Here is a 15,091-nt window from a genome sequence, read left to right as displayed (position 1 = left end):
TCAAAATATAACATGAATCAAGCACCAGAGGAGGTTTGAGACCCTGTGTAAAGCAGCTCTCTCAGAACGAGTTTCCCCGGTAGACATCACTCCATAGCAAGCGAGAATAAAAGCGGCGGACCTGCTGAAAAGTTTTTTTAAGCAGAATCCCACTGTGACATCACAAGGAGAGAAAATTTGAAACGGAGTATTTTTCTCTGTGTTGTAAGACTTATGCAGACCACAAACAAAAGGACTGGATGGATTTATTTCACATTTTGTGGGCCGGTAGACACTCAGGTTACCAAAATATATGCTCAAAAACACTGTAAATGTGGATTTTTCATAATATGTCCCCTTTAAATTTACTCAACAGACACTTCAGATTCAAACACTGTTTAGCCTACATGTTGTATTCACGCAGGCTGATGAAAAATGCTTCTTCTACCCAGTCTACAGAACAATAAGGACACTTAACTTTACAGAAATACCATTTTTAATACCTATTTAATCAATCCGTTTTCTACGATTTTTTTGGGGGGGATGCATTTCTCGACACAACACCTGTTCTGTAGAGTTTCAGTAATTTTGACCAGGCAGAGTTGTGGCCACCTCAGTTGGCTGACAGGACCCTCCCACTCCCAGCAGAACACAACATGAATGCAGGAAGCTGCGGAGCCGGCTTCGGTGAGTATAAATCATTCATTCTTTATGTGCTGATACTAATAACCCAAAATATAAATGACTGATTGTTGTCGTAATTTAGACTCTACAACATTTGACTGTGAGCAACATCCGGGTGTTTGTTCGTTTGTGTTGGAAGCGTAAGCTAGCTCCTGCGTCTTTTTTGCTAGCAGGTAGCTTCAGCCAGCAGTTCAGGGGCTTTGAGTGTCGCTGTTACGGACATTTAAGCTGCTTAAGATATCAAAACCTTAATGAATCATAATGTTTTTTTTACAATAGGCAGTTTGTTTGGGTGTAAAGGATCGCGATGTACAGCTCATGGGGATTGTCATTGAAGCAGTCCGGATGTGAAAGCTGTGCTCTCATTGGACGACGGAGCCACGCTGAACTTTCCTATTGGACAAAGTTCATGAAGCTTTTTGTTTACCTGCTGAAAAAAATCCCAAAACGAGCGACAAAAACATCATCATAGGGAAGAGGATTAGGGCCACACGTAAAAAAAATAAAAAGAGTTCTGAGTTTAAAATCTGAATTCTGAGAATAAAGTCAGAATTATGAGTTCAAAGTCAGAATTATGAGAATAAAGTCAGAATTATGAGAATAAAGTCAGAATTTTGAGTTCAAAGTCAGAATTCTGAGAATAAAGTCAGAATTCTGAGAATAAAGTCAGAATTTTGAGTTTAAAGTCAGAATTATGAGAATAAAGTCAGAATTTTGAGTTTAAAGTCAGAATTTTGAGTTTAAAGTCAGAATTATGAGAATAAAGTCAGAATTTTGAGTTTAAAGTCAGAATTATGAGAATAAAGTCAGAATTTTGAGTTTAAAGTCAGAATTTTGAGTTTAAAGTCAGAATTCTGAGTTCAAAGTCAGAATTATGAGAATAAAGTCAGAATTATGAGAATAAAGTCAGAATTTTGAGAATAAAGTCAGAATTATGAGAATAAAGTCAGAATTATGAGTTTAAAGTCAGAACTCTATTTTTTTTTCATGTGTGGCCCTAATCCTCTTCCGTATCATCACCATTGCAGTGCGAGTCTAAAACAGAGGAACCTTCATCCTCATTCCGGCTTCACTGCCTTTCCCACCCTTTGAGGTCCAGATAAATGGTAAAGACCGGGGGGGGGAGAGATTAACCTGAGAGGGCTTCACGTAAGGGGCAAAGATTGCTGTTGGGCCTATGGTTGGTGATGTCAACCCAGTTGCCCCATGACGATGTCCAGAATGAATCCACAGGGATTTGTGACGTCACGCTCGTTTAAACACAGCGTAGCACTTATTAAAGGCTTGGTGTCATTAACATCAGGTGGGGCTTAATAAACACTAGGGATGTAATGATTCACTCAACTCAGGATACCATTCACAGTACTGGCTTCACGATACGATTCTCTCACAATTTATTTCACAAAATTGTGGGGCGGCAGTAGCTCAGTCTGTAGGGACTTGGGTTGGGAACCGGAGGGTCGCCGGCTCAAGTCCCGGTGCGGACCAAATATGGAAGTTGGTCTGGTAGCTGGAGATGTGCCAGATCGCTTCCCGAGCACTGCCGAGGTGCCCTTGAGCAAGGCACCAAACACCCTTCCCCACCACCAGCTCAGGAGCGCCTGCCGGGGGGGGGCAGCGGCTCCGTCACTCTGACATCTCTCCATTAGTGCACGTCCATAGGATCCTGTTTGTGTGTTGCATGACTTACAGAGTGTAAAAACAGAATTTCCCCTCGCGGGATCAATAAAGTAAATCTTAATCACAAAATGAGACTGTGGACAAATGATGACCGACAAAGATTCGTTTAGGGGCTGCAAACCCGCATGTCAGTGTGGTTTGACCCTTTAATGTTTTCGCTCAACACGGGGTTAGAGGTGATTGGAGCTTCTCATTGTGGTGTGGATTAAACGCTGCATCATGTTGGTTGTGTAGTTTGTGTAGTTCCCCGTCTTCCTGCAATATTTGGACACAGTTTTTGTCTCGTCTGTTATCTTCTCACCTCTTTCATTTTCTGTCTCGGGGAAGCCAAAATGCTTCCACACCTCCGGTTTTAAAAGACGGTGGTGCGTCCTCAATTTCAAAATCTTGCCCTGCAGCTGCCAACCGCCTCTGCTCTACAGCTGCTGACGCTCACCACATTAATGCGATTCATTTTTCAGAGTACCGACGTGAATCTTGTCACCTTTGAATCGATTTATCACGATTTTAATTAATTAATCTTTACATCCCTAATTAACACATATTGTGACTTATTAAACGCCAGGTGGAGTTTCATGGTGCTCTGGTTCACCCAGCCATGTACAGATCAGGGATTCACTTTTTCAAATTGCGTAAAAAAAAGACTGCCTAAAGCATCTCCAGAAGGGCTGCTCGATTTATGACAAAAATCATAATCCCGATTAATTTGACTGATATTGAGATAACAGATATTAAACACAAATACTCATTGTTTTTACAACATTTGCAACAAATGCATTTATAAAACATCCAAAAAAACAAGCATTAAAGTAAAATAGATACATGTTTTGTGGTAGTTGTGATGTACTCTTGTAGCAAAAATATGAAAGAACACATTTAAAGATTTACAACACGTAACAAACCCTTTAGACCAAACAAGTGTAAACACATCATGCGGCACAATAATCCTTTAATCTCGATTAACTTGATTTTCATGATCATGCGAAGCCAAAATCGCAATTGAGATTGAAACTCGATGAATTACCCAGCCCTAATCTCCTGTCAGTAACCACCTATGATCAGATGGTTTCTACCTGCCCTCGTATTTCTCTGAACTTGTAATGTAAGCGACTGCACATAAAAACATTCACATTCCTGTTCCTAACTTTTTGACTCTACTCTTCTCTCAGGTCTAGACTCGAGGATGTGGCTTCTGTGCGTCCTGCTGCTGTCGCTGCTCTCCGCGGTGTCTGCGGGTGCGGACTCCAAGGCTGTCACCACAACACTCACGACCAAATGGGCAGACACTCCTCTGCTGCTGGAGGCCAGGTACACCAACAGTGATTTTTTATTTATTTATCAGATTATTAGATAAATTCATGTTCTTAAAACCGGTAGAGTCATAACTGATGTGAGTTTAAACTTCTGTGCTTCTGACAGACAATGTGATCTGGCTTTTGGCAAGCAACATTTATGAATTAAGAAGTAGCTTTTTATTTTCTACAGACATTGTGATGGAGAGTGTCATATAGCTGTATTTAACTGCTGCACTTCATTGTCCCCCCCCCCCCAGCGAGTTCCTGGCAGAGGAGAGCCAGGACAAGTTCTGGGACTTCGTGGAGGCCAATCAGTCCATAGAGGGAGAGCATGACGGTACAGTAAAGCTGCTCCTGCAACCCTAGACCCGGTTTCACTTTAGTCTCTCTTTTGCTACAAGCAGCTGAATTTATGATGCCTGTGCAAGCCGCTTGGCAGAGATTGCAGTGTAAGTGTTTTGGCCAAACACTTATGCAAGCAATAACAGGATAGAGCAGAGCTGCAAACTGTACTTTAGATCTGTTCACTTGAGTCTCTGCTTGTGTTCAAACGGTTAGAACAGACCCAATGAAGCAATGCTAAGCAGTGAACGAAAACATGTTTAACACCACAATGCTGTTTGCTCTTATGATGTTCATGCAGACACAGATCAGGCCTACTATGACCTAATCATAAAGAGAGCCAGCGCCCTGCTCAGCTCCGTCCAGGTGAACATGCTGAAGTTCGCCCTCTCCCTGAGAGCCTACTCCTCAACAGTTCACTCCTTCCAGCAGGTACAGAGACGGTGCTTTAATTATGTTTTGTTTTTGAAGGGTTTGGCGTGCATCTAAGGGAGTGTCATATTCTTCGAAATGTGCTTTTCTTTTTCTTTTTTTAGATAGCGTCCAATGAGCCTCCTCCTTCTGGCTGCTCAGCATTTTTCAGCGTCCATGGAGAGAAGACGTGCGATGCAGAAGGTTTAGAAGCACTGCTGAAAAGCGCTGCACAGAGGTAATAGAAGATGAAAACAGCTCAGACGTGATGGTTGATAAACAAGCAAGAAAACTGTTTTTTTTTTTTTTTTTCTGTCTTCTTTCAGGCCAAAGCCATTTCTTTTCAAAGGTGATCACAAGTACTCGGGATCAAACCCAGACGCTCCTGTTGTCATTCTGTACGCTGCGTTTGGGACGTCGGATTTCCAGAGGCTTCATGGAGTCATAACCTCCAAAGTCCACGAAGGCCTGGCGACCTACGTGCTCCGCCATTACCTGGCTGTAGGTTTTCTTTTTCTTTCAGTCTTGTAATAAGAAAGACATTAAACAGCAGATGCATTTGAGCCGGGGGAAAAAAACAAGTCCACACATTCACATAAACATTATACATTCTAGAAAGATTTCTTCTCCCCTCATCTGTGAATACGATGAAACACAGATTTCTTTTTTTTAAACTTGTAATTATGCAAAATTATTCTCACCATCTGCTGGTTCGGTACAGAGTTCTGGGCACCAGAGAGGTTGTAACATTTGAACACTTTTTTCTTCAACGCCTCTGAGCCAATCAGAGTAGAGTCGGTGTCTTCAGCACTTAGCGAGCAACAGCTGGTTGTCTGTCCTTGAAAGTTCTTGATGTAGTCGCTACGAAAGCCAATAAGGGCATTTTATAACAGAATGTGAACAAAAGAATACAAAATAAGTTAATGGAGCGTTTTCTGCCTGCAGAAGCCGCTGCTATATTTTCTCTGCATCTTACACGTGTATAGTCCGTCAGCGCGGCAGACCGTGTGAGCGCTGTCAGACGAGTTCAAGAGAAACAACATGGCTGGAGACACTTCTGCCTCTCATCTATTTTTCTCTCCTTCACTCCAGAAACCGAGTGGAAGGAAAGTCTATCTGTCCGGGTATGGAGTAGAGCTAGCCATCAAAAGCCAGGAGTACAAGGCGAAGGACGACACTCAAGTCCAAGGTACACACACACACACACACACACACACACACACACACACACACACACACACACACACACACACACACACACACACACACACACACACACACACACACACACACACACACACACACACACACACTATTGATATGCGCATGCCCTCCATGCTGAAATCCCAGAGGAGTCCTGATGTGAATAACGAGTTAATTGATCGTGGTTGCAGGCGCGGAGGTGAATGCTACAGTGATCGGAGAGAACGATCCAGTGGACGAGGTCCAGGGCTTCCTTTTTGGCAAGCTGAAGTGAGTGACTTTGTGTCAGCCAATGATACAAAATTCAAAGCTTGGATTAGCTCCAGGAACCGCACCAGGCTCGCATCAGCCAAGATTTTTTTTGTTTTGTTTTCTCTCTCCAGTTTATTCCCTCAAAGCATTGACCACAACCTCTTTTTTTTTTTTTTTTTTTTTAATCTCTGATCAACTAACCTTAAAATAAACAAATCAATCTGTTTGTCCGACACACTCACTCTTTGTTTTGTCTTTTACCCAGGACCCTTTATCCAGAGCTGAAAGAACAGTTAAAGGAGCTGAGGAAACATTTGGTAGAAAGCACAAATGAAATGGCCCCTCTGAAAGTGTGGCAAATGCAAGGTGAGTCTCCTCAGTTATTCTTCTGTTTCCGACTTTAACATTGGAGATGTTGATAAAAACAGCCTGGGTAAGAATGATGTGTGATTGTGTGTATCCAGAGCAAGATAAACAGATATTAGCTCTATTCAGACTGCAGGTTCAAGCCGTGATATTTACACCCCTGTGACGTTTCAAATTTGATCTGAATGTCTCTGAGGCGTAATGGGGGGACGAAGTGATTCCCCCTCTGTACCGTCTTCTTAGGTAGTAACAGAGGTAGTTGTTAGAGGCGAGACGGTATCAGCTGAGCCAACAGGGGGAGCACAGCGCTGTTGAATCAGCATGAATGTAACAAAGACGTGGAGACGGCCTAGCTCAGTCTGGAAAGGGCTTTTATTTAAGAGTGAAACAAATACATCAAACTAACACGGCTCACATTTTGACAGGCTGACAAAAAAAAATCTAAACTGTGAAACCCTCTGAGCGTGCATCAAAGCTAAAAACTCCCTCCGCTTCTTGTTAATACCGGCAGGCTTTATTCCTGTCACTTAGATTGAGAGGAGATCGATTCATGACGCAGTAAATATGCCCTCCGGACTCAGACGGAGCTCTGGGTCCATTTAGTCTGAAGCTCCAGGTGATAATTATCTAATGGCAGAAATCCCAGATCTTCATCCCCATCAAAATGTAATCAATCGGTTTTCAAAACCAATTAGATCCATCAATCTGTCCGACCATGCTCACTGTAGTTTCTTTTTAATGTTTGATTTTTTTTTATTTTGAGGCTTTTTCTGACAGGACAGTGGATAGAGTTAGAAATCAGGGACAGAGAGAGAGAGAGAGGGATGACATGCAGGAAACGAGCCACAGGTGGTATTTGAACCCGGGGCGTCCCGCTTGGAGGACTATAGCCTCTGTTCATGTGGCGTGTGCACACTAGGCCATTGATCCTTAACTGCCGGCCTGCGGGCCAGTTTCCCATCCCGCCCCCCAGAATATAAAAGATCTCTGGTGATTAAACAATAAACATTAAATCCCGAGGCTGAAATACACGCATCAGGTGACTCTAAGTTCTTCACATCTGGCTTTACATGCAACATATTTTAAAGTCCGGCCCCCCACAGTGTCTGTCACTCAAAAAGCTGGCCCTTGTATAAATGTAGTTGATGGCCCCTACACTAACCTACCAGCGCTCCGGCTGTTTCTTTAACTAAATGACAAACATAAAAATGACGTTTACATGTCAATGCATGAGTAATAATCATATTATATTATATTGAACACTACAACAAGAGGACTTTTTAGCAGTTATTACTAAATGTTATATTTTAAGGAAACCATCCTTCTTATTTATTGTTTAAGTAAGATTTATAATGTAACATGTTTAATTGTAATTAATGTAAGAAGGGAAGACTACCTGTTTGTTACTTCAGCTTAACGTGCTGTAACACTGGCAAAAGTGAAGAGAAGTAATCAAGCAAGCAAAAATAAATAATTGTAGTTGCTCAAAAATATCTGCTTAATATAAGAAAATAACAAAACCAAATAAGGTAATGTCTGCAAACACCTGAGTGTGTTGTATTCACCGTGCAGAGAAAGGGAATATGTGACGGTGTTATCGCTTCTTTCAAGTAACAACGTGTGGCTTAAAGGAAAGATTTCAAACAAGTCAAAGATTAGAATGTGTTTAAAATGATGCACAAAAGATTGAAAATTAAGATAAAAAAATCCAACAACTTCCATTAGAGCTTCAACGAGCTTATACAGACTGCACTATGATAACATCCCGAAGTGATAATTGGATTTTAACAAGAGAAAAGCTGAATGATAAGGTGTTAACTGACAAGAGCAAAGTCAAAAATATGTGCAAAAAAACTTCAACTAAATCTTTAAAGTTTTTCTTTGTAATATCTTAAAGACAATTTAAATCCACATTGAAGGAATCTACTGTACATGATGTTTTTTCCGAGGCCGATGTCGGCTGCTATCAGCTTCATCCTCCCGCGACCCCGAACAAGAAAAGCCGTAAAGATAACGGATGGAAATGTTGTAAAAGCATTTACTCGCCATTCCCCAATACAATGAAGCGCTGAACTTTAACTCCAGAGAGAGAATTTACATCTCTGTTGTGGATGTGCCGTCGATTCGGATGTTTCATTAGTTTGATTTACTCCACCGACGAGCACGTCATCAATAAATAAACTGAGATGATTATTGGCGTCTGCTGCTATAAAAGTCCGTCTGTGAATCAGACCCGCAAAGTAAAATGTATATGTCTAGTTCTTCAATCGATGACGGCGGTCGATCAGCGTCTCCTTGATACATTTCAGCCGTAATATGAAGTTATGATGTCACATAACTGCTGCGACATAAAAAAGCATCATCGATTAGAATGACATCATCTGTTTCGCGACTTACTCAGACACACTTTTAAAACCCTTCAGAGTGTGCCTTTTGAATCAAATCCATTTTACATGAATATCACCAACAGTTAACTGTCTGTTTGTTTTATTGTGTACGTTAAATTCTGACTTCTGCAACAAGGCTGCAGGGCATGGTCAGGATTCTCGGCCTGCTTTCGCTGTGCTGAATAAAGGATTCGAGGGGGTGAGAGAGTCGGTTCAGCTCCACTGTCGGTCTGTCATGTGGGCGTCCGTCTTTATCTTCCGGCCCGCTGGGGCTCATTAGCTCAGCCTGTTTACAAAGAGATGGAGACCTCCAGGGGCTAATAATCACACAGGCTACAACACCATTACTGAGATGTTCACTGCACTGAAATAATCCTCACTACACTCTTCATCTCCTAGAAAGCAGAGGCTCTAAATGGTCTCGCAGTGTCAGTACTTCTAAAGAATTTCTTCATGCCTTTATATACTCTCGTCTATAGTCTTTAATCCTGCCTTAAATCCTTCTGATTCTTTGAGATAGTTTTAATTAAAGCCTCAGATGTGAAGACAGGCATGTTAACATGGTATTAAATGCTAATTATTGGTTTAATTAGCTTAACTGATGACTTTCTGGGCCACACTTGCAACATGACTCCAGGGATTGGGAGTGTCAGACTGAAGCTGCAGCACCTGGCTCCAGAATCAAAATGTCTACAACAACAACAACAACGAGATCGATCTCTGTGGACTTCTGTGCAGATACTCACAGTGCCCAGGCAATTCCTGTTAAAGTCAAAGTCATCTTTTTTTTCCAACATATTTTTATTAAAACAAGTTCAAGACATTTGGGATGCAGTCAACATTTCCCCAGAAACATTCAAAAACCCAGTATCACTTCTCCCTATAAACAACCCTCCCTGTCCAACAAATAGACCTCTTAGTTAAAAGACAAGAATAAAAGTGTGGAAAACTCACAAAAAATAAAATACAATAACTAAATAAAAATAAATAGATAAGCGTGAAAAAGAAGAGAATTTGAGAAGAGTAGTATCAAAAAAAATAAAATAATAATAATAATACAAAATGACAAGACAAACATAAATAAAAAATAAATGAATGAACAAACAACATTAACAGGAATGAAAATCGTGTATACAACACAAGTAAATAAGAAAACAGTCAAAGTCATCTTTATTGTCAATTTTTTTCATACCTGCTGGACATACAGAAAAAAACTGAATAAATGTTTCTCTCCGAACCACAAAACAAACTAAATATAAAAATATTTAAAAGAGAGAGAGAGACAGTGAGAGAGAGGATGGAGAGAGTGCGGGAGTAGACCGCTCCAGGATGGGTGGTGGCGGTTCAACGTCCAGAGCTGGTGGAGGAGAGAGGAGAGAGAGTTCAGCTTACTATTTAGACTTTAGAGGTTCTCTGACTCTGTTACAGCAGTTTATGTTACCCTCAGGATAAAATGTAATAACTGTAAAATATATCTTAAAAAAGAAAAGCTCCATAATTTGACCGTATGGACCAGATCCACAAATGTTTCCTCTGGTAAAGCCGTTCTTTGTGTCGTTACATGCTGTAACTGCCTCCTTAACAAACAGAATAAAATCAATTCTCAAAAACATGGAGACCAAAAACGTTTAAGGACGCCACAAAGATTTTTTTAAGATTTATTTTTTGGCTTTTTTTGCCTTTAATGGAGAGACAGGACAGTGGATAGAGTCGGAAATCAGGGAAAGCGAGAGCGGGGAATGACATGCCACAGGTCGGACTCGAACCCCGGACCGACCGCCTGGAGGACAACGGCCTCCGTACATGGGGCGCACGCACTAACCACTGCTCCACCAGCGTCCCACACCACACAGATTTAAAGTGTAGCCCCCGAGCGAGTAATTGTAGCCTTTTTTCTTCTGTAAAAGACGGAACGTTAACTGATCATCATTGCAGCACATCTGAGCTGTTCAACTAACTCCTCGCCTTTTGTTCTTTTAGACTTAATGCTTCAGATTCTTTAGGCTTAAGGGGTTACCGCTCCGTGAGTTTATTCACACAAAGTCCAGACTCTAACTATTGCTCATACTGCCTTTTCTATAGAAGCTTTCTGTGCTTCTCTTTCTCTGTACCCTCTTGTGTGTTTGCTCATCTCCTATCCGCTTCTGTCCAATCACCTCTTTCACATACTTTACCTTCCTACCAATCCGCCCACCTTTTTTTTTTCTCTTTCTCTTTCTCTTACAGATCTGAGTTTCCAGACGGCAGCTCGCATTCTTGCTGCTCCCGCTGCTGAAGCCCTCAACGTCATGAGAGACCTCAGTCAGAACTTCCCGACAAAAGCCCGGTAAAGAAGAAAGCACACGAACAGAAGCACAAACGTAAAGTTTTTTGATTCACAGATGTATGAAGAAGTCTGCAGTTTTACAGCTCCTGTCTGCCCCCCCCCTCCCCCCCTCCCCTCCCCCCCTCCCCTCACAGGTCCATCACTAAGACTGTGGTCAACTCTGAGATCCGCAAAGAGATCGGAGAGAACCAGAAGGTATACTTTTACTCATGCATTCATCTCTCAGGGCGCACTCACCACTAGGCCCAGGTGTCCCGTACCGTGCTTAAGCATGATGCCCCCCTCCCCCTCCCCAGTGCGACCTTACTTTGTCATCAATCAAACCTCGTCGTCATTTTGTCTGCATGACAAACATTTCTCTCGTTTTCTTAAAGTTGAATGAAAAATCAATAACCATCAAAGTGTTGGTGCGTAATGTTTCCCTCTAACTCATAATTTCCTGCTGAGATGTAGTTCTATAACAAGTCAGAATTGAGTTCATACAGGAAAAAATAAGAAAGTCATTTCCTCAAACAGCTGGACCCTGAATGTCTATCAATTGACTCTAAACAAGAGTTTGAATTAGATCTGTCGGGAACTATTTTCACCTAAAAAATGTCTATACCTCCTTCGTGCTCCAGTGAGAAATGACAGCAGCGTGATCTGATGGATGGTTGACTGAACTTCAGTCAAGTACGCAAATGCTGACAGCATGATTACTTACAGCCTGGACTCTAGAGCCTTACTGGACGCTCAATGTTAACCGGCCCAGCAGACAAATATTGTACACTGTTAGGATGCAGTGATGTTGAATCCTTTTTATTTGTATTTATGTGGACAAACATTTTGAATTCTATACATTTAATGTCCATTGCAACATTCCTCTACCTTGTTTCCATCAGCATGCTGGTGCTCTTCCCTTCTCGTGGTCGGGGATAATTTACATTTAGCTGTTTTCCTTTTCTAATCCAATCAAAGTAGAAAATAAAGATTTCCTTTTTCGCACCAACCACAACCGCTCCACCTCTTAGCCGTCTTCAGGGAAACATCACAAATGAGAACTTCTCGTCCTCTTTTCCTTTTCCTTTGTTTTGTTCTCTCGCCTTTTGTTCCCTGATAAACTGTGAACATCATCTGACTTGAAAAGCATTCAGTGTCTCACAACGTTGTTTGGCTTTCCCTCCGCTAATAGAAGGAGTAATCATCCTTTTATTTTCTTGTTGAGTATTTTCTCACTCCTCCACGTCCTCCTCCTCCTCCTCAAGCTGTGCTCACATTATCTCGGTGTGCAGACAGGAGTTTGGGTGGGTGGCAGAGGTGAGCGGCAAACGTCCTAATTACTGAATCGGTGATTCATTCGACGGGCGCGCTCGGTCCTGCAGCGAGAAAAGATTATTGATTGAAGCAGTTTGGACACATGCGCCTGCATACAGACATCTCCCTCTCTTTTGCTCTCACACACACACACTCACTCACACACTCACAAACACACAGTTTAAGTGGGATGAACAATATTTGTGTTAATCATGTCGTATTGTAATACATAATTGCAGTGTCTGGAGTATGATTAATCTGATGTCTTTGTCTCTCTGTAATGAGATTTGACAGCACCAGAACGACTTTGAGCATTCATATTTCGCCTGTGCAGACACTCAGACACTCGCATGACTTCTCACAGCGGTGCCACACACTCTTTCTCTTATAATTAGATTTGTGTAGTGCGGGGTTTGATTGCTCTAGTCTAAACAGACTGATTTTTAAACAGGGCTGTCACTGCTCGTTTGGAGCAGAAGACGAGCCTCGTTATACGGCCACGTGTTTGACTGCTGCCTCTAGTTCTACGTTCTAATTGACTTCAAGAAGGACCAGATTTGACGTAATGTGCAACACAATGATGTGATCCGACCAGCTGAGGAGTGTTTAGGGTTTGATGGGAGCGGGATGTTTCGTCACAGTGATGTTTTTCTCTTCACAGTTTTTCAAAGGGACTCTGGGCCTGCAGCCTGGAGATTCAGCTCTGTTCATCAACGGGCTGCATATAGATCTGGACACACAGGACATCTTCAGGTACACACACACACACACACACACACATACACACACACACACACGATATATCATACAATCGTGGATGCCCTGCTGAAGCCATGCGGGTGAAACGTGTTGTTTGTTTTGAGTATTTAATTAAATAAAAATAAGTAAAGTAGCTTTCTTGTGAGCAGTGAATCTTCTCATTTTCTGTCAAGATAATTTATATTTAATTAAAATGATGTTATTACATGTTGTAATGTTGTTACATGGAAACGTTTGCAGGCAGTGTTCAGTAATTCAGGATGAGGCTGACATGATTAAAGTAGATAAAAGTATCTGTAATCGACCTGGCACAGACGTATTTATAAAGACATGAATGACCTGATTATGTCACAGAAAATGACAAGAAATTGTTCCAAACTAACAATTATTTTAGTTTGATTTGTTCAATTTTAGAAGTGAAACTGTGAAAAGCAGATTTCTTGATTTTCAAATATTTTGTTTTTTTGACACACTCCAAAAAAACAAAATATTAAAAAGAAGATAAAACAAAAATGGTGGTGATGATGGGGATTTTATTTTCTTGTTCCTTTTTTTTTTACTAGCATAAAGGGCTGCAATTTTAGATTTTTTAAAACCAATCTACTGATTTGTTTTAAGATAAAAAATAATAATAATGAAAGCCCACATTGATTTCTTTAATTACGTTTCTTCTGTCTAACTAACAACACATTAAAAAACACACCAGCCCTCAGGTCCCCTTGATGTGTGTGGCTGGTAAAATGATGATTTGTTAAACATAATAGAAAATGATTGAATGATCTGTTGAAGATTATTTACTAATCATTGAAGCTCTGCAGACATGATCATGGTGACTCGAGTATCAGGGTTTGTTTCTAATTAATTTTCCCTTGATTAACTGATCAGTTCATTAAAGCACCAGTTTTTTCATTCAAATCATTGTGTTAATTCGCTCTACAAAATTTTTAACTTCAAACAAAAAGGGAAAAAGGGGCGGCAGTAGATCAGTCTGTAGGGACTTGGGTTGGGAACCGTAGGCTCGCCGGTTGAAGTCCCGGTGCGGACCAATAATGGAAGTTGGTCTGGTAGCTGGAGAGGTGCCAGATCACCTCCTGAGCACCGCCGAGGTGCCCCTGAGCAAGGCACCAAACCCCCTCCCCACCACCAGCTCAGGAGCGCCCACTGTGGGCCGCTCCGTCACTCTGACATCTCTCCCTTAGTGCATGTCCGTAGGATCCTGTTTGTGTGCATGTGTGTATATACTTCAGCCTGTGTGTGTGTTACATGATTACAATCAATAAAAGTAAACCTTAATATTTCTAGACTCTGATTTGCAGCTTTGTGTTATTAATGTTTGTTTTTTACATGTTTTTATATTTAAAGGTCACATATTATCCTCTTTCAAAAGTTTAAATAAGTCTCAGAGCTCCCCGACACATGTCTGTGAAGTTTCTTGTTATAAATCCACTCTGATCCTGTATTTGATCATGTCTATAAACCCCTCTATTTCAGCCCTGCTCAGAACAGGCTGTTTCTGTGTCTGTACCTTTAAATATGCAAATGAGCTGTGTCTGACCACGCCCCTCTCTAGAAGAGGTAGGGTGGCTTGGGTTCTCCTGCTCTACTTTGACTTCAGTACCTTGTCCTCTGCAGTGTGTTTGAGGTGCTGCGCAGTGAGGCGAGGGTGATGGAGGGTCTGCGCTCCCTGCACATCGAGACCCCGTTCATCCACGACATCCTGAAGCTCAACGTCCAGCCCTCCGACTCCGACTATGCCGTTGACATCCGCAACTCTGCCATCAGTGTAAGAAAGTGACAACAGTTTAATGATAACAGTTTAAATACTCATCTGAAAACTTCTGAAAAGACGAGTTTGTGGATGTTTGTGGTGTTGAAAATTAATGTTTCATGCAGTTGAGTCAACATGATTAATAGATCAATGTTTTGATAGAAGTGTACACAGATGTTTCATAAAATCAATCAACAGTAGAACTTTAAATACTGCATACCACTTTAAGGAGGATAACGAGTTTGTTTTATAGAAATACACAAAATATAGAAGTACTCGTTAATGTAGAACAACCCCTCTCAGAGGAACATATTATTAGATTTAATTACTGTTGCATTCTTTCGTT

The 15,091-nt window shown here is 41.4% G+C and overlaps 1 protein-coding gene across 1 annotated transcript in view; it reads left to right on the top strand.

Moving 5' to 3' along the window:
• The first annotated feature begins 562 nt into the window (after nucleotides 1-562).
• The window catches only part of uggt1 (UDP-glucose glycoprotein glucosyltransferase 1), a 35,050-nt gene continuing 20,521 nt past the window's right edge, over nucleotides 563-15,091 (top strand). The window contains exons 1-13 of the mRNA XM_061062571.1: nucleotides 563-666; nucleotides 3,513-3,651; nucleotides 3,896-3,975; nucleotides 4,282-4,412; nucleotides 4,517-4,629; nucleotides 4,718-4,892; nucleotides 5,484-5,580; nucleotides 5,786-5,864; nucleotides 6,112-6,212; nucleotides 10,826-10,925; nucleotides 11,060-11,120; nucleotides 12,880-12,971; nucleotides 14,610-14,760. Of these exons, the coding sequence (XP_060918554.1) occupies nucleotides 636-666; nucleotides 3,513-3,651; nucleotides 3,896-3,975; nucleotides 4,282-4,412; nucleotides 4,517-4,629; nucleotides 4,718-4,892; nucleotides 5,484-5,580; nucleotides 5,786-5,864; nucleotides 6,112-6,212; nucleotides 10,826-10,925; nucleotides 11,060-11,120; nucleotides 12,880-12,971; nucleotides 14,610-14,760 (1,350 nt within the window). The 5' untranslated portion in view covers nucleotides 563-635. The remainder of the gene's footprint in view (nucleotides 667-3,512; nucleotides 3,652-3,895; nucleotides 3,976-4,281; nucleotides 4,413-4,516; nucleotides 4,630-4,717; nucleotides 4,893-5,483; nucleotides 5,581-5,785; nucleotides 5,865-6,111; nucleotides 6,213-10,825; nucleotides 10,926-11,059; nucleotides 11,121-12,879; nucleotides 12,972-14,609; nucleotides 14,761-15,091) is intronic.

Source organism: Labrus mixtus, chromosome 18, assembly GCF_963584025.1.
Source record: "Labrus mixtus chromosome 18, fLabMix1.1, whole genome shotgun sequence".
NCBI classification, from domain to species: domain Eukaryota; kingdom Metazoa; phylum Chordata; class Actinopteri; order Labriformes; family Labridae; genus Labrus; species Labrus mixtus.
The sequence above is the reverse complement of the archived record's forward strand: the minus strand, read 5'-3'. Positions and strand labels throughout refer to the sequence as shown.